Source organism: Panthera pardus, unplaced genomic scaffold (genome assembly GCF_024362965.1).
Source record: "Panthera pardus isolate Hobbes unplaced genomic scaffold, ASM2436296v1 HiC_scaffold_21, whole genome shotgun sequence".
Taxonomy (NCBI): Eukaryota; Metazoa; Chordata; class Mammalia; order Carnivora; family Felidae; genus Panthera; species Panthera pardus.
Window position 1 is genome coordinate 56163146 of NW_026526777.1, and position 19447 is coordinate 56182592.

General features: G+C 41.7%; 1 protein-coding gene across 1 annotated transcript; it reads right to left on the bottom strand.

The window, feature by feature from the left end:
* Nucleotides 1-186: 186 nt before the first annotated feature.
* Nucleotides 187-18303, bottom strand: NTMT2 (N-terminal Xaa-Pro-Lys N-methyltransferase 2). Its single transcript, XM_019424507.2, has 4 exons — nt 17862-18303; nt 7473-7648; nt 1312-1561; nt 187-521 (listed from the first exon to the last, which is right to left on the bottom strand). The coding sequence occupies exons 1-4, from the start codon at nt 18013-18015 to the stop codon at nt 250-252; spliced, it is 852 nt and encodes a 283-aa protein (XP_019280052.2). The 5' UTR covers nt 18016-18303; the 3' UTR covers nt 187-249.
* Between the last annotated feature and the right edge of the window lie 1144 nt (nt 18304-19447).

Genomic DNA, 19447 nt, shown 5'->3' on the forward strand with positions numbered 1-19447 from the left:
TTTGGGTGTATACGGCAGTCTCTTAAAGCAGTTTTCCTGATGTTTCACTCCATTTATCTGCCGGGAAATCCACCGAATGTGTGCACGTACTTATAAAATTAGTGGAAACTTGTACATACTACATTGAGCATTTCCAGACATGCATTGGATCCCTTCTCTCCATCCCGCCACACCCCGCCATGAATTATGAGGAGCATACTTCTGTCCCAAAGCGCCCCTGTGCAGTCCAACCCCATTCCCACCTGCTGGTCAGGACTGTCCATCACTGTGCAGTGCGAACATCCACACCGGGATGCACTGTTCTGGAAAGCCATCCTGCTTCTTCTGGCCCAGCACCACCAGCCCGCTCTTCCTAATGAGGCTCCGGAGGATGTCCATGTCCCGAGTCACACTGCTGTCCGAGAGATCGAAGATACAGCCCTCCCGAGCCACGTTGTCCTTCAGTATGATGACACCGTTTTCCTTCAGGCCAGCTCGGCACCGGGAAAGAAACACAAGAAGGTCTTTGTCGGTCAGGTACCCTACAGGTGAGGCCAAGTAGATGGGGAAACAGGATGGAATGGTGGGGGGTGGGGAGGGAGGGGAGTAGGAAGGTAGGAAAGATCACAAGGCTAAGAATCAGGAGACCATTGGTTCACTCATTCATGAATTATTTAATAGCCTGAATTGTTCTGGTTGTGGGAGGCTTCATAGGAGGATAGGTATCCTCTCTGAGGAGGCTCAGTGTCCCATCTATAAACTAGATATTATGCTACCTGTTCTATCTACCTCATAGGCCCGAAATAAACTATTGCCTTTCCCATGAATCCCCGCCATCGTCCCCAGACAACCCAACTTTGTCATTACTGCTCTGTCTGTGGGTCTGTCCCCTAGACACACACACTGAGACCAATATCTAACTCACTGCTGTCTCGCTTCCTGGGAATTTAAATCTAAGGAAGTCTGGTTTTGCCCCTACATGGGGATAAACTCTTTTTGACCCCACTTTTTCAAGTTTTTCAAGCATTTGGTTTTCTTTGCAGGGTTAGGTTGGTCCAAAGGCACTCCATCTCCAAGGACGGGAATTTTCAGGCTCGTGACAGAGGATGTTAGGGGGAGACGGTGGGAGGACCAGAGCTGCGGGGGGAGTTTCCATGACGCCTAAGGCTGCCTAACTATCCTTAGCACAACTACAACTACATCTCCCCGAACGTCCTTGCTCCCTCTCCGCAAATCCTCAAATTAGCCCCAAGTATTGTCTCCTCTCTCTCTCTCTCTCTCTCTCTCTCTCGGAAGGGGGCAAAGGCAGACGCCATGCCATGCAGGACTGACCAGAGACCCACTGAATCCAGATGACATCATATCTCCCCAGTGGGGGTGCAAATTCCTGCAGGCTGTAGCAGTGGTAGCTTTCTACCTTGTCCCCGTTGACCTGCAGGTAGTTCTGGGCTTCGACGAGGAACGATTCCATCATGTCCACCAGTTCCACGCTTTTGAAAACCGGCAACAAGACATGCTTGCTGACCCTTCCTATTCCAGAGCCACAATCCAAGGCACAGTCTGTCCCAGCTCTCCCGGGGCCCTGCAGAAAGGGACCTTGTGGGATGCTTCGAGTACAGACACGTACCCTGAGTCTCCGGTTAGGATACTCCGGTTACCTCTTTGAACCAACTTTATTTAGGTCAATTTTCATATAATAAAATGTACCATTTTAAGTGTACCATTCAATGCATCCAGGCACGTACCGACTACCACGAACAAGTTATAGAACATCCAATGGCCTCTTTCAAGAAATAGCCAACACTGCTAGTTTTTACTTTCTTTGTTTTATCCAAATAGAGGTCTTGAAAAGAATTACAAAGTAAGATTTTAGAAAATAATGTTTTAGGTCTAAAAACTCAGTAATTTCCTCTAAGAAATGGGTCACAGAAAGCCCTATAAAGTAGAATGTTATTAACTGTAAATTTGGGTCAAGCCCACAGCTAAATGGACGTGCATGGTAGCTTATTGCTTTGTGAAAGAGAGAAAGAAAGAAAGAAAGAAAGAAAGAAAGAAAGAAAGAAAGAGGAAAGAAAGAAAAGGGGAAAGGACAGGGAGGAGAGGGGAGAGAGGAAGGGAGGGGAGGAAAGGGGAAGGAAGGGAAGGGGAGGGAAGGGAAGGGAAGGGGAGGGGAGGGAAGGGGAGGGAAGGGAAGGGAAGGGAAGGGAAGGGAAGGGAAGGGAAGGGAGAGAGGAGAGGTGAAGTGAAATGAAGCGAAGGCAGAAAACCTTACAGACAGAATTTTACTTCAAACCCACCCCTATGGCACACAGCACATTCACATGGATAGAAGGTGTTTGTGGCAAAGTCTCCTTATCTCTTTTAATGTTAGAAATTGTTTCCTGCCTTTGTAAGAGAAACTGTATGATGTACTGTGCACAAAACCCCCTAAAATTGTTTTTATAAAGTAGGTCTCGGGGACCCTGGGTGGCTCAGTCAGTCGAGCGTCCAACTTTTTATCTTGGCTCAGGTCATGATCTCATGGTTCATGAGATCGAGCCCTGCATGGGGTTCTGTGCTGATGGTGCAGAGCCTGCTTGGGATTCTCTCTCTCCCTTTCTCTCTAACCACCCCCCTCTTTCTCAAGATAGAAAAATAAAAAATCAACTTTAAAAAAGTAATAAAAATAAAGTAGGTCTGTACACTAAATTAACCGGAGGTGAAGGATGGATAGATGGTGGAGGAGGAAATCAGCCAATGAAAACTTTCTCAAACTTGCTTCTGTAAAGTAGTATATTCATATGCACATATGCATATATATATATGGTCAGCTGCACATATGCATATATATATATATATATATATATATATGGCCAGCTGAAACTCTGAGATATATATTATTTGGCCTCTCTATATTATCTGGTCTAAATTATTTGTCCATAATTGGGATGACTGCTAAATAGATTTTGTGCTAGAAATTATAATAATAAGATCTTGCCAATCAAGATCTTAAGGAGAAAGCCTACTCTTGTTTTCTCAGGAACTAAGGATTTAAGAAAAGATTTGAGCAGAAGGAAACATCAGAAATGCTGCTTTCTAGTCCACTCAAAGGGCCTTCTGTACAGCAATAAAGGCACAGTGAAGAACAAAAAGTGAAGACATTTTGGCTTCTTTTTAAATGGAATCATAATAAGCATGATTTATCATGTGCTTATATATAGAAGCTCTTTGCATCTGTAATAACTAACATCAAAACAACTCCACAAGATAATGATTACCCCCCAGTTTGAAGCTGAGGAATCTTGGGTTTCCACAGCTAATGGCAGACCTAGAACTTGAACAGGGAACTGTGTGAATCCAAAGGCAGTTCTACCTTAGAGCCGTCCCCTCAAGCGCCAACTCAGATTCCCTTGATAGTATCTGTCCGCTGCTACGTTGAAAAATATTTTAAGGCTTCACCGAGACTGAGCAGGAAAGAGCTCTGTGATTGACTAGTGATGTCCCCCTTGAGTATGGGAAGGGGGACATGGTGGTACCCATACCATGTATTTGCCATTTCCACTTACACGATGCCACCTCCCTCATTCAGATATTATAACGTAAACTAAACTCATTCAGAGAAAAAGAAGACCTAGGCTAAAGGCTTATGCTGTGAGCGCCATAAAGAAAACATCCCTTAAGTAAATCCACAACATAAACACGATGGGTGGGATAAGTATAGGAACGTTATTGTAAGCTGTCGAAATGATCTTAGTAGAAACGTGTATACTCAGAGATTACTACAAATTTTTCTTACCATTACTTGGCCTTAAAGTCTGTACAGATCATGTTGCTCACATTATTGTAGCAAGTGGCCTTAGAATTAGAACCATAGAAGGATAAAGCAAAGAGGGCTCGGAGACCTATGCCAGAGATGTCAGATTAAAATCGCTGACCTCCTTTTTCTCATTGAACAAATAAACCTGAAGCTGCTCTTGTTAAAGTGAGGCAGAGCCTCACCCGCTCGCCCTTCCTGTCATTCTCCCAGTAGGACCTTGAAGGATCTCAGCAAAACCCTAGAGTGCTTAAAGCACTCCTGTCTAATTTCCCTACTTTTTTATACCAAGAAATTGAGGCTCAGAGAGGGGAAATGTTTGAAATAGAATTCCCTTGAAAATTCTCACTCTCTGATTTATATTTTTCACCAACGGAGACGTGCGATATTTGACTATAATTACTTTCGAAACAATGGTCATTTACAAATACAGAAAGGTACCTTTCACCCAAATTGTGTGTACTGCTCACCTCTCACCACTGTGGCTTAGTTGTATTTATTATATTTCACTGCATATGGCTGCCACTGCCTCCCATATTCTTTCTCTCTTTCACATGCAGCTCGTATGGGAAGGGGTATTTAAAGCCCATTCTCGGGGCGCCTGGGTGGCTCAGTCGGTTAAGCGTCCGACTTCGGCTCAGGTCATGATCTCACGGTCCGTGAGTTCGAGCCCCGCGTCGGGCTCTGTGCTGACAGCTCAGAGCCTGGAGCCTGCTTCGGATTCTGTGTCTCCCTCTCTCTCTGCCCCTCCCCCACTCGTGCTCTGTCTCTGTCTCAGAAATAAACAGACATTAAAAAAAAAATTTTTAAGACCATTCTCAGGGACATCTCCTGCCTCCTGGACACCAAGGCTGCCTGTATTGAAATCTGATGTCCTTCCATGAATGTGACTGGACCTATATACAAGGTGTGATTTCAAAGCAAGATGTTTTGTTAATTTCATTCTCATTTATGGTATTGTCTTCACACTTATGGATTCATATAAAATAGTAAAATACTCTTGGGAATTTGGTTTTAGTTTTGATCCTGCCTACATGTTTTGTTTTCAAGGACATCATTGTAAGTTCATTCCTGTGGGATTTAAAACTCAAAAGGAAGTGCTGAATGCCACTGTATAGAAACCGTGAAATATAACAAGTGAGACCCAGAGTTTTTAATCATCCAATCTCTGAGAAATGTCAATAGATAAATACCATCAAATACTGATTACTTTTTACAAATTGCCACTTTCCCCCACTAGAAAGCTAAAATGAGGACCGTTATCAGCTGTGCCATTGACATCACCTTGGTATCATTTGTTTATTTGCTAAAGTAAACATAAACGCAGCAAGTTTAAACAACTCGCTGTCCCGTGTCACTAAGTGTTGAAAGGAAAGCAAAACTTTAAATTAAACAATCTGCCTTTTCCCAGTTGACATAAGGATAAATCATGTCAGATACTCATATTCCATAACTCCTTGTATCTTGACCTGGATACTAATTTAGCAGATTATTGAGGTCAAAGTACAAAAATATCATTTCTTTAAAAAGACTGTTTATACTCAGAGGTCACGGTTTCACAATGAGCCTTGTCTCCTAAGAAGGACTCCTTATATTTGTTTGAAAAGAGCAGGCTCCTCTTTTCCAACACAAATATGCGAGCACAAGGCTGTTTCCTTTCCCAGGTCCATGGGCGTTGTATGGGCTCTGTCTGCCCAGCATCCCTGTGGTCAGCTTGGCACTCCACATGGAGTGACAAGACAGCTGGATTACTAACTAAGCTTCTGAAATGCACTGGGATCAAAGTCAGCCTCACCACGAGGCAGGCAGAAGGGAGAGCTTTCGGCCAGGCCGGAGGAGAATTGAGGTCTGTGGTACACACACACACACACACACACACACACACCCCAAGGATTTTTCTGCTTCATGACACAAATGGAAAAAATATGTCACGGTTAAGAGTAGAGAGTCTGGTGTCAGACAGGCCTGGCTGGACTTCAGTCCCTGCTCTGTCTCTTACCGGCTGCATAACCTTGACGACTTAGCTAACGTCTCCAAACCTCGGTTTCTACAACTGTAAAAAATACGGATGATAATAGTACTTACCTTCTAGAATCCTTTTGAAAGGTAATCAAGACGATACTTCTAAAGTGCTTAGCAGAGGGACTATTGCAGGAAAAGCACTCCGTGAAATCAGTCAGTGATACTGATTTCGAAATACTCCGGGTTATCCTGACCTACAAACATTCATGGACGTCATATCCAGCTTCATGGTCCTTCGTGGCCACAGCTGATGTTCAGACACGTCGGCCCCGATGGATGCTCCATCCTGATTTAACTTCTCTGCTCAGACACTTGGTGCTCCACGGAGGTTGGATGTGAAGTGAACCTCACCTCAACACTAGGGATATTCTTGATAGTGCACTTGAAAACCTAACTCAGATATTTATAATATTGATAATGCTTCCCTTATCAGGATACAATGGGCTCCAAATTTCAAACAGATGACTTCCAAATGAATTGGAACGAAACCTGGTTGCCAGTTAGGACTTTGTCTTCAGTAGGACCAACAACAGCTTTGTGGTGTCGGCAGCTTTATTAAATCTATTCTAGCAACTAAATGAAGTTCCTGAAACTCTAATGGATGCATTTTATGAAATCCTGTTATTACTTTTTTTAATTTTTTAATGTTTATTTTTTTTTGAGAGAGAGACAGAGATAGGGACAGAGCATGAGCAGGGGAGGGGCAGAGAGAGAGGGAGACACAGAATCGGAAACGGTCTCCAGGCTCCGAGCCGTCAGCACAGAGCCCCATGCAGGGCTCGAACTCACGGACCGTGAGATCATGACCTGAGCCGAAGTCAGACGCTTAACTGACTAAGCCACCCAGGCACCCCAAAGCCTGTTATTATTAGTAGTAGCAATAAATTAGATTTATTGGGTAATAATTATGCACAACAAAGCAAGCACATTGCTTTGCACATTGGCTCATTGGATCTTCGTATTATCCTCTGAGGTAGGTTCGATGGTTAATGCCCTAGTCACAGGTGAGAAAACTGAAGCTTACAGCATTTAAGGAACCATTCCAAGGTTGCTTGTACATTAAATAGAAGAACCTAATGACTATAGAGCTGAAGATTATTGTCCCTACCCTCTACTGTCTTGTCTCCATCTGACAGGGAAGTGAGGAAGCAGTTTCACCCAACCCCGGGGCTACAAAGAGACCACATGCTTTCAAGGCGAAGTCTGAACGACGTATTAAATAATATAAAGAGATTCTACTGTACTTCTCATTTTCAAGCCAAACATAGGCATGCACTTCCTTACTATATTGCATTTGTATTGCAGGAAATCAGTAAATCGCCCCAAGATCCCAAATGGCATGATCTCTCATCAGTCATCTGGGTGTGAACGGTTTCATCTGGAAGACTATAAAAGAGATGTCTTCTTAATCCCCCAATCGTAGTATTAGCACTGCTAGTTCCCTTTCCCCTGAAGCATGAGAGATTAGCTGAGGCTATAGGATGGTGAAAGGCCAAGGGGGATAAGCCAGTGGTTTGATGCGACCCATCCCTTCTGAACATTTTAAAAGAGGCTTTCGGGCTCAACTCTTGGCTGAGCCATATGGCTTTAATACGACTTAAATGACCACACAGAAGCATGTGAGCTCAATGTTTGTGAGGACTTTGCTTCCTCATCAAGCTGCAGTTGCATAACTCACCCCAACAAACTTCTGAAGAAAGTCCCGAGAAGCCTGGATATCTGGGATGGACAGTTCAATGAAATTTCCCATCATACCCTCTTCTGTAGCTGGTACTTCTTGATAGAAAAGTTTAGCTCTGGCATAGAACTGCATCTCCCCATTGATGATTTGACTTGTTAAAGCATACAATTTCACTGCAAATGAAATATTAATATTTATCAATATGTATATGACAGAACAAGTTCAATCTTATCACACATGGAATTGTTTCTCAGAAGCCTGCCCATTTGTCATGTGGAGGAAAGGGCACAGTCAGAAGATCTGGGTCTGAGTTCTGGCTCAGTGACTTACTCGATATGTAGCCTTGAGAAAACTTCTTAACCCCTCTGATCTTTGGGTAGCTCATGCACTGTGGCATTTTCATGACTTAATGACCCTATAGTTTAATGAAACTGTAGCTTATTACTGTATATATTTTTTAAGTTTGGCAGTATTTATTATCGTAGAATAAAGAATGTCACAAGGACGCCTGGGTGACTCAGTGGGTTAAGCTTCCGAGTCTTGATTTTTGGCTCAGGTCATGATCTCAGGTCATGGTTCATGGGCTCAAGCCCCACTATGGGCTCCTTGCGGAGTGTGGAGACTGCTTGGGATTCTCACTCTCCCTCTCTCTCTGCCCCTCCTGTGCTCTCTCTCTCAAAATAAACTTAAAAAAAAACCACAGCATGTCACAAGTTTCACAGTGAGTTTTATCTTTGAGCTCCAAGTGTTTTATGAGGATTTAACTGTTAATCTTTACTTCTAATCACAAAGTACATTTGGGGTAGCTATTTTTCACCTCTTTTTTAAGCAACTCACACTGAAATATCTCTTTGTATCAACATTACAGAAAATGTGCTTAAGCTCTATCTTCTGAAAATAAAATAATTAAAAAATGTTTATTTTATTTTTATTTATTTATTTTATTTATTTATTTTATTTATTATTTTATTTATTTATGTTATGTTTATTTTAAAATGTATATTTATTGAGCAACTCTTCCGTAGCAGGCAGTGTGCTAGGCACATTCTCATATACTATGTCACTTCATTATTTTAGACACTGCATGAGGTATTATTTTAACACATTTATTTTTTGAAAAACATATGTTCCAACTTCTGAGAGGCAAATTTGCATGCATTTAAGTGATCTTTGTAGGTGAAAATACACCTCTTCAGGTATAAAATAGCATTTTATACCTCTTCAGGTGTAAAATACAAAAGGGTTGCCATATTAGAGGACATTCAGGAGGAAATGGTAGAGAGTGAATGAAAGGAAGGAATTTCTCGTTCAAGAATGTAAACTGAATGCATTTGTCTTTCCTCCTTCCCCATATTCCCCCCAAATTGTTTTAATAACCTCAACACGTAACTGAAGAAAATGAGAGGGGGGGCCACCGACGGATTCATGACTTCAACAAATGTCTGGAAGACAAAAAAGCAGATGGAACAAAGCTAAAAAATTTGCAGCCTCAGATAGTTGCAAAAGGAAATAAGAGTTAATAAAAAAAAACCAGTGAAAGGACAAATGCACCCTCCCAAAAGCAACTGATAGCACAACTGTAATCCTGGGCAGGGAAGTATCTTCTCTTTAAAAAAAAATTTTTTTTAATTAATCGCCTAAGGAGACCTAAACCAGTTAGTATAGGATCCTGGAATACCACTTATTTTGTCATAGAGAGGACTCTAAGCATCACATCTGCTCACACAGGTGAGACTTTAGTAAGATCTACTAAAGACATATATACCAGAAGAAACATTCTCCATTACCTAGAATCATTGACCCTGTTCTTTATTCCTAACTGTGGATGAACAATGATTTCCAAACACATGGGGGTAAAGTGGCAGTCTGAAAGAAAAAATAGAGATAAACAATCAGAAATGACCCCAAAGGAAATAGAACTAACTCAAGAAATGGATGAGAATTTGGACCAAAACTAAACAGAAAATTCACATATCCTTGGAGAGATATGAGAACTGGTGCATCCATAAATCAATGATAAGATGCCAAGAAAGCGATAATTCAACGAATAATAAAGACTTCTTAGAAATTAAAGTTTTGATTACCAAAAACTTTGGAATACAACTTTGAGTAAATTTGTCAGGACAGAAACAAAAAGACAGATGTGGAAAACAGAAGTAAAAAGATTAGAGCCATAAAGACTTAATTCAGGAGGCTCAAACATCAAACCAATTAGGATTTTTAAGAACAGAGAAACAGAAGGAAGAAAATTATCAAAGAAATAATAGAAGAAAATTTCCCAGAGCTAAAAGTGATTGTAGGATCGAACAAGTTCTGAGCAGCATGGATATAGAAAAATAATAATAATTAAATAAATGCCACATTTACACAAATCCTTAGGAAATTTCAAAATGCAAAGAGTAAGAATTAGAAGATTCTAAAGTTATTTAGAGGGGAAAAGGTGGTTGACCCTCAAGGGTTGCCAGATTTAGCAAATAAAAATATGAGACACACAATTAGCTTTTAATTTCAGTTAAACAAACAATTTCATAGTATAAATATACTTGAAATGTTGCATATCACATGAGACATACTTACACTAAAGATTATTTTTTGATTATTTGAAATTCAAATTTATTTGGAGTTTTATATTTTATCTGGTAACTCTATACTCAAAGGACTAGAGTCAGGCTTATAACACAAGTCTCATTAGAAACACTAGAAAACAGGGGCACCTGTCTGGCTCAGCCAGTAGATCATGTGGCTCTTGATCTCACGATTGCGAGTTCAAGTCCTATGTTGGGTGAAGAGATTACTTACAAATAAAATCTTTAAAAACAAAGAAGCAACGCCATCAACATTCTTAGGGAAAAGTATTTTGAAGCTAAAACTTAATACCCCATCAAACTGTGAAAGAATATTTACCTACCATGGATTCATTCTTCAGAAGTTTGTTGAAGCAATATTCCAGCCCAATGAGCGTTCAAATCAAGAGAAGATACATGTTAAAAGACAATGAAAGTAATCCAAGAATCCAAAGAAAACAAATTCCCAAATGACAGATACTTATCAGATCTAGAAAGTTTTTATTACAACAGAAACTATAGGCCTCAGAAACATAAGTTCATCCAGAAGTAGAATGAATTGGATTCTGGGCAATAGAGTAGATAAGAAGCAAGGAGACATTAGTGATATTCTAAATAAGACATATTTTTAATCTCAACCATCACAAATAAAAGATAGGTGGAAACTCCAAGCAAAATACACAACAGTACAATATGTTCTGATCAGGATGTAAAGCAAACCAAAATAGACATAATTGCCAGTAGAAAGAAAAGACACAATAAGAGAGAAAAGAGAGTCTATTTAACGTTCACTAGAAATCATTTTTCTTCAGGTAACACCAAGATTGTGAAATTGGACTAATGTACTATTTGTCTCTGGATTAAATAACAATGACATAGTCCCAAATTGTGATTTTAGAAGTTAAAAATCCAACAAACACCACTTATATTAAAATATTCCATCATAATACATTCCATCTATGGAGTTACATCAGTATTTTCCAACTCAAAGACTTTGGAGCCACTGTTTGGATCTTTTAATGGTCATGAACTTACTGAAAGGGATATAAGAATCAGTTCGATCTACATCATTTCTAGAGACTAACAATATTATATACTATATCTCCCATATATACTATTACACATTGATTGTTTTTAAAATATCTTCTAAAAGTATTAAATATATAGATGCTTTTTGCCATCTTATACACATATTAGCAACCGACTGGGGAAATACAACATTAAAAGGAGAGTCTTCATGTTGAGAACATTGGGAACCACTCACCTACACCAATCTCCCTTCTCTAGCACTTGGTAAAGTGCTGTGTAAACAGCAGGTGGCTCAATAAATTCAACAGGGATGACAAAAATCAAGCATAACTGTCCCCATAGCTTGACTGCTCCAAATTCTTCAGTATGTCTCAGAAAACCAGGCTAGGAAATCACAGTTCATAGTCTTCCCCGAGCTCCATGCTCCCCGGGATCACAAGCGAGCCACAGCCCAGGAGTTTCCTTGATCCAACCAAAGCAGCAAAGCAGCCACACTCATCATCACCTTAAGTCAACTAGTTGGTGAAGTCCATTAAAAACCTTAATCTGGAAATGAGAATGGTCCATTATGCCAGCAACGTTTAGACCACAAGTGAATGCCAAGCCCAGCAGGGGTCAGTCTCAATAGGTAGGTTTTTATGGTTATGGGCTTGAGTTCTCATTTTCACCTAATTGACAGGAGCATTTCACTAAAACGATATATGAGGTGTCATGGCCAGCCCCAGGTTCTCCCCTCCTGATAGCTCCTGCAATGGTGCAAGTTGACTCAGATAAGGTAATCAGTCATCAGCCTGTGCCTTTTTACTACAGAAACACACCTTGTCGCTCATTCTTGTAGGACTGCAAGATCTCTGTGAAACTTGGGGTAGTCTAAGACAGAGTTCTTGATATAGTTCTATTCGTTCTTGATATGATATGGTGCTTATTTCTTGACCTACCTTATGGGCTGACCTCCCAAGAACCTTGCAATAGTTTATTTGTTACAAAAAAGAAAGTAGAATACTAGTTGATTTGCCCTGAAGAATCTAGATCCTATGAACTCTCTGAGGAAAATGTTGTAAATAGCTAAGTGCTTACATCTGCTGAATATCTTCTTGTCTTTTCATTTCCTTTCTATTCCTTTTTGTTTTTCTAAATGGTTGGTTATAGTTAGTTTAGACTTTATTCCAGACGTTAGAACTGTTTGTCAACTGAAAATTTATCTGAGAGGATGGGTAGGCTAAGTTTAGACGTTTAGTTTGAAATGATTTGTGATAGGATATTGGATCATGCTAACCTTTTATTTATAAGCGAAAGAAAGAAAGAAAGAAAGAAAGAAAGAAAGAAAGAAAAAAGAAAAGTTAAAAAAGAAAAGCCCAATTAGGACATGCCCTTATGAAGGATAAGACCTTCCATAAGAGAAATTTGCAGATGAGCCCTTCCCAATTTAGCTATTAAATAATTAATGATAAAAATGAAAGGAAGGAAAGGAGGGAGGGAGGGAGGGAGAAAGATCTAGGTACCATAGAATATTATTCAGCCAAAAAAACGAAGGAATTCCTGCCATTTAAAACAACATGGATACATGGATAGACCCTGAGGGTATCATGCTAAGTGAAATCCATCACCGCAGAAAGACAAATACCATATGATCTCACTTGTACGTGAAATCTTAAAAAAACTGAACTCATATCCATTTTTTTCACCAGCAGGGCTGGGGAGTAGAACTTTATCAATATTTCTGGTGGAATCCAAAGGTCTGGTGTGCCAGAATGCTAGAGTTATCATTATCAAGTCTCAGAATTGCCCTGAGGGGCCCTGTAGGTTTGATTTGCTCCCTGAATGCCTTAGCCATCTGGTGTTTCTTGTCTCTAAAATAATGCACTGCCTACCCTAAAAAAGTTTTAGAGGGATGTTTCCTTTTCAGCTGAAGACGAGTTCGGTGTTTCCTAATTCTTTTCAGGCTTTAACACCAATGAGGTAACAAAAGGGAGGGCGGGAGGGACAACACACTTTTCCCACCACACATCACATCCCCTACTCACTTGGCTGACGTCTTCCCAACTCTCTATTTCTACTTGAGCGTCCTACCTCACCTACTATCAAATTTTAGAAGGCCAGAAGTCAGGCCGAGATAGTGGGGACAGATTTCTGGTGAGAATATCATCGGAAGGGTCAGAAGCTGATTCAGCAAGTCGCCATGCCTCGTCTGCACCTGTGCGGCATCGTGTGGGGGTCTCTGTCACTCTGTTTCCACTTTCCATGAAAACCGCCAGTGTGGGTCTCCCTACACTGAATTCCTCACGAGAAGGCGATATCTTACTTGTCTGTGCCACCCCAAGACTTACCATTATGCTTAACCCATAGCAGACGTCCTTTGACTATTCGCTGACTAAATGAATATTGTCTTGCGTTTTGTTCTTCGAGTAACATACAGGTTCAACAAAATGGAGAGTGGCTATAGGGAAAAGCTGACATAAGTGACACAAGTTACAGTTTTCATATAGTTTGTAAGATATCTATCCTCCTAATTAGGCATACCCATGTAATAAGAAAATAGTAAATATCATTGATCGCACATGGATGTACGCCCTACCTATGCTAAGCATTTATATTAACTGAATAGGTGAGAGATGGTATTATCCATGGAAGAACACGAGGCAGCAAGAACACGACGACGCGGGGCTCAAACTCCCGAACCACGAGATCATGACCCGAGCCCAAGTCGGACGCTTAACCACCTAAGCCACCCAGGCGTCCCTAAACCTAGGTCTATTTAAATCCCAAACCTGTATCTCATCCGTCTCATGCTGTGTATCTGAAAGTCTGCTAAATAAAAAAGGGAGTTATCTGGTTCTCCATTTCTTTAAAGAGAAAAATAATCTTGCAGCTTTGCGAAGGGAACAGTAAACATTTGAACAAAGCATCACTGTTCAGGGAGTTGTACAGCAACACCGGCCACGGGGGTGAAATCAATATGAAAAATGCCAATGGTTATACGCTGAGTTTTATTTGGCAGTCCCACGTGTCTTACAGGAAGTGTTTTTATTAACTCTGGCTTTTAATTGTGATGGCAAAAAGGTGACCATTGTTATCAATTTCCTCCTCAGAGACTTACTCTTCTAGAAAGAGTCAAGTAAAGGGTGGGTACTAAGAACTTGTGGGAACAGTACACCAGGCATTGTACTAAACACTTTCTTACCATCTCTTCACATTTTCTCTTTTACTCCTCACCATGAGAACTCAAAACTGGGATTATGCGCATCATTTTGCAGATGAGTGATGGGTGACGCAGAATGATTTAGTAACTTGATATCACACAGAAACGAAGGGTCATGGCCAGGTCCCGCCCCACCCCGATTCTGCTGAACTCTGTGGAACCATTGTTCTAAAGGTGAAGTTAGACTAAGACTTTAACGAAGTCCGGGAGTGCTAGACTCTTGCTCAATATATAACTAATAAATATTCATTGACTTCTGTGTACTTGGAAATACACGGTGGATAGTGCTGGAAGAATTACTGACTGGTTAACTTACAGGAACGTCTCCATCAGGCCTTGCATGAGCCCCTTTGAGCCCTGGTATATAAACTGGAGATGTATATAATTGTTTTCCTGTTTACTTCCTATCTGTGCACAAACAGCCACCTTTGACAATTTTCATTGGGAGGCAGCAGGATTTTGAGGTTCAAAAAAGGCAGATTTGGAGTCAGACCGCCCGGGTCGAACCCCGCTCCACCACCCAAAGCCACGTGACCCGCAGCAGGTTACTTAACTCCTGCCTGAAGAGGGGATGTATTCAGTGGCACAGCTGAGCCTTCACTGGAGATTTTTAGGATGCACGCTCTTGCTTTTCTATGAATTTCTGAAGCTAGCCGAGGATATTTGAGCAAAGGTCCCCATGACTGAATGTCCCTGCAGAGCGTGCTGTAAGGGACTGGCTACCCAATGCAGGCAGTTAGCAGGAGGGAGGAAGGAAAGAAGGAATCAAAGAGTCTGGTTAGCCACATCCTTCCCATAATTACCCTAAACAACAAACTCTCTGTGTATACCCTGCAGTAGCCATTCCTTAACCTTTTTTTTTTAAGGGCTTTATTTTCATTTCTGTGAAGTTTTGAAATCATCAAAAGGCGGAGGAAGCCAATTCTAAAACACCTGAGTGGAGCTGGGGAGGGAGAACTACTGGCTTAGTTTTGGGTTCAGACTAAAAAGCGTTAACACCCGCGGCTGCTTGGGAAGTCCCATAGAGCGAGCTGAGCTTAACATCTTTGGTGACGCCTATTCTAAGGAAGACCTACATGGTGACATTAAAAGAGGCCTGGTTCTGAGGAAGGAAAAGGAAAAACAAAAACAAAAACAAAACAAAACAAAAAAAACGAGTCCTTATTGAGCCTTGACTGTTTTCACATATGTAACTGCATTTAATCCTTCCGATTGCCCTGTGGTTTTAGGGAAAATGATGTTCAGAGACTTCAGGAATTTGCATTAACTTTGGTGACTGTTCTATCAGCAGCAGTGCCAGAAGTCGCACTCAAGACTTTAGCGATGTGCAACTGATTATTACTAAGGGATCACTTAATCTGTTGCGAGCAGGTATTGATCGAGTTCTTTCTATGGGCCAAGAACCATGGTAAATGCTAACTATATAGATAAAGAAGAGGAAAAGTAAATGAGTCTCTATTGTCATGGGAGCTAGAGCCACTGATGAGGCCAGGCAGATAGAGCAGAGAATAGACCCTGTCCCCAACCCTAAGCAGAAAATTTACACTGTTTCCTGTTTAACTTTGGGCTTGCATGGAAGACTTTGTCAAAATGTTTGTCTTTTATTAATAATTTCTAAGAGATTGGAAATCATTGATAGACTATCAGCACATTCACAGAAGAGAAAAATAGGTAAAATCAGAATGACTCTATTGGGTGAAAAAAGGGATATAGGCAAAATATAAATTATAGCCTACTTGTCCCAGTCAATTTTCATCTGATTTTCAGATGATACGGAAAAGATTCCTTTCCGATTCACCTTCAGCTACTTTTAGGGGTGTGTTCCTTTTCCTCTCTAGTAATTTGGTTAAATTTTTTTAAATGTTAATTTATTTTTGGGAGACAGAGCACGAGCAGGGCAGGGGCAGAGAGAGAGAGGGAGACACAGAATCCAAAGCAGGCTCCAGGCTCCGAGCTGTGAGCACAGAGCCCGATGCGGGGCTCGAACCCACGGACAGTGAGATCATGACCTGAGCCGAAGTCAGACACTCAACTGACTGAGCCACCCAGGCGCCCCTCTAGTAATTATTTTTAAAATCTGGCAGCCATCTGCCCTTAGTGAGTATCCTAGTAATTGTAATTGATATCTTTCTCCTGATATCTTTCTCTTGATAGCTAAGGCCACCAGGCTACCGTTATCGAGATGGGGTGCACACAAGATACTCAAGAATTAGTTCTGGAAAAGCAATGCTCTGCTGGTGTGTGGAGCAACCAGAACATCCTCACCTTCCAAATGGACTGCTCTAGTGTTCTCCAGTTGGATACAAATGAGATGCATGACACATCCTACAAGAATTACTTGTGGGCGGTGTGATCTACCAGAAAGAACCCTGGTCTTGGGTTCTTGCTTTGGTATCTAGATGAGATCTGTCTAGATTAGATCTCATCATCTCTGATTTTCTTTTCCCTGCTTGAAGAAACAAGATGGGGGGAGAGGGGGAGCGGAGGTGCACAGGTGGGAGGAAAAAAATAATGCTACTTTCCTTTCTATCCCATAATATGGCTGTGAGGATCAAATAAACTTACAAATACGGAAAAATTTTAAGAAACATTGTCTAAGTATGAGATGAATGTATTTGTATGTCGAGAATTAAATATCCCTTCAGGAATGGATTTATGAAAAGAAAATTTCGTGGGCTGCTGGTATCTAGTTTCTTGAACGCAATACAAAGAATTATTAGTTCCTACGACGTCTGGAAAGCCTGGCTACATCAAGGGCACAATGAGGCTTTGAGACAGCCTTAAGAAAACAGACTGGGGCTGATACATACTGTTTCTGCTTTCATTGGGGGAAAATATAAATCAAAGGGGGACACTTCACTCTTTAATCGCCAGTTATTTCCTCTTCAGTGCTGTTAAGAGTTCCTTGAAGTAACCACTTTCACAGAGGCTGAGAAAAGTAGTGGAGACAAACCCGATAAGCTTTTTATTGCCCATTGTCTAATTCCCTGAAAGCTACAGGAAATAACGAAAATGGAGACAGACCACTGCCCCCAGTTTTTTTCTTAAAATTCAAAGACCAAAGTAAAATTTTGCTCCTTTTCGGCTCTCTATTATTGTGACTCAGGGAAGCCAGAAAGGATTGTGTGTGGAGTGTGGGCTCACACACACACACACACACACACACACACACACACACACCTTGCTCTATTATGGTTTAGTTTTTTTTCTTTTTTTGGACCCTTAGTTGATATACTACTGCATTAATACTCTCACCTTTGTGTTACCTAACCTGCCCCCCGTCTCGATTTTTGCAGATATTAAAAATGTCCTCTAAAACACAGGAATTGAATTTCTGTGAACAAACCAACACCCTGGGAAGCAAATCACAGTGGCTGAGGGTGCGTGGAAATCCCAAAGCGGAGGCCTGACCTGCCAGGCAGCACCCGGCCTTTGCGCCCTGCAAGAAAGAATGCCATTGAAACATTTAAGCCCACTGACATTGGTCATGGGTTCTTTTTATCTGAAAAGAGTCCTTGTTCTAACTCCTCTTGCGCGACCTCGCCACGGTTCCCCCCTTTCTGGTCCCTTCTCTAGTAGCTCTGACTCACTTACCCAGGGGAATTTTTTCCAGCAGGTAGAGATAGCTCTGAAAGAAGTCATTGCGAATGGCTCTGTGAAGGATGAAGGACATGCTATGTCGACAGAGTTCGTCGTCGGTCTTCTGCCAGCGGGATCGAAAGGCAAAATGGGCTCCCAGGTGGGCCATGGTGAAGGGGGATGAAAATTATTCCTACAGAGGCAGGAAGCTTGCCTGGCCGTTTCTTTGAATTAGCCTTCCCTTCCTACACGAACTTGAGACTGTCATTTTAAACCGGCCCCTGTCCATCCATATCAGGAGAGGCTGTCATGGGGCGTGGGGGAGGGGCAGCAGACACAGGAGGTCAAGCTCCTGGCGCATGTCTCCGTCTGATTGCTTGGGCGACACCGCTCCAAGCCAGCAGGTGCTAAGTAAAGATGAAAACAGGCTGAGTGGGATCCTGCTTCATCCAGGAAAAAGCAGCGTCCGTCTGTAACTTCAAACAGGGACGAGCACAACCCACTAACACCCTGACTGGTTGCTCTAATTCGATTCCTAAATTGGAATTAGCCTAATTTCCATTTCAAAGCGCTGGGAACATTTTGCAGGAGATCCTGTTTCCTGATTTCCATCACTCCCCCTGGAACACAGAATCCTCAAGTTACAAGGACCCTTCAAAGTCATCCTCGCCACCCAGGCTCCTCTCATCAGTCAGTGCAAGTTTGCCCAAATCGTTTCGTAGAGGCGGATATGGGTTTCCCACTTTTAAGGATTCTCCAAGAGACGCAGTTATATGAAAACCTGTTTTGATGTTCGCTACCCACCTCTGTCAGCAAATCTTTCCTTCTAGATTGCTCTAAACAACACCTCATCAGGTTAGCCTGTTTCTTCCTCTCTGTCTATCGTGGGGATGGTTTTCCTCCTAAGTATTCACTTAGTTTCTGTACCTCTGATAGGCCCTTTACCCTTCCCACATACTTTGTACCCTGGAGGCTGACCTGTATTGAGATCAGCGGACTCTCTTGCCTTCTGGATTCTAGTTGGGTCCAGCCAATGGGTGGTGCCAGCAGGAGACTGGAGGAGAATAAGCCGATGTATTTATTCCCCTGGCACCTTCCCTGTGGAGATGCCATAGGCTGACTTCTTCCTTTGGTGGAAAGTCATAGCTCCTGGCTGGCATCTTCTCATACAGATATCCTGTCCTACTTCTCATAACTGCTCCCTCCTTTACTGCCTCACCCCTCCGGGTAGTGACGTGCCATCCTGTCACAAGCCCGGGAGTGATGCACTATTCCTTGCAATTTTGCTATGCTTACCTATTACCTTTTTAAATAGTCCCTTTATTTTTTTTTAATTTTTTAATTAAAAATTTTTGTTAATGTCTATCTATTTTTGAGAGAGAAAGAGAGAGAGAGAGAGAGAGAGAGAACGCAAGCGGGCGAGGGGCAGAGAGAGAGGGAGACACAGAATCCAAAGCAGCCTCCAGGCTCCGAGCTGTCAGTGTAGAACCTGGAATGGGGCTCAAACCCAAGAATGAGAGATCATGACCTGAGCCAAAGTCAGATGCTTAACCAACTGAGCCACCCTGGTGCCCCCTTTTTAATTATTTTAATGTTTATTA

What these genes read in the sequence shown, in the direction of transcription:
- NTMT2 (XM_019424507.2), bottom strand. Translation starts at nt 18,015, where the DNA reads ATGGCCCACCTGGGAGCCCATTTTGCCTTTCGATCCCGCTGGCAGAAG. An exon ending in TTCTTCAGAAGTTTGTTGGG is followed by an intron (nt 1,562 to 7,472) that starts GTGAGTTATGCA and finishes CCCTTTCTGCAG; the next exon opens with GGCCCCGGGAGAGCTGGGAC. An exon ending in CTGGATTCAGTGGGTCTCTG is followed by an intron (nt 522 to 1,311) that starts GTCAGTCCTGCA and finishes CCTCACCTGTAG; the next exon opens with GGTACCTGACCGACAAAGAC.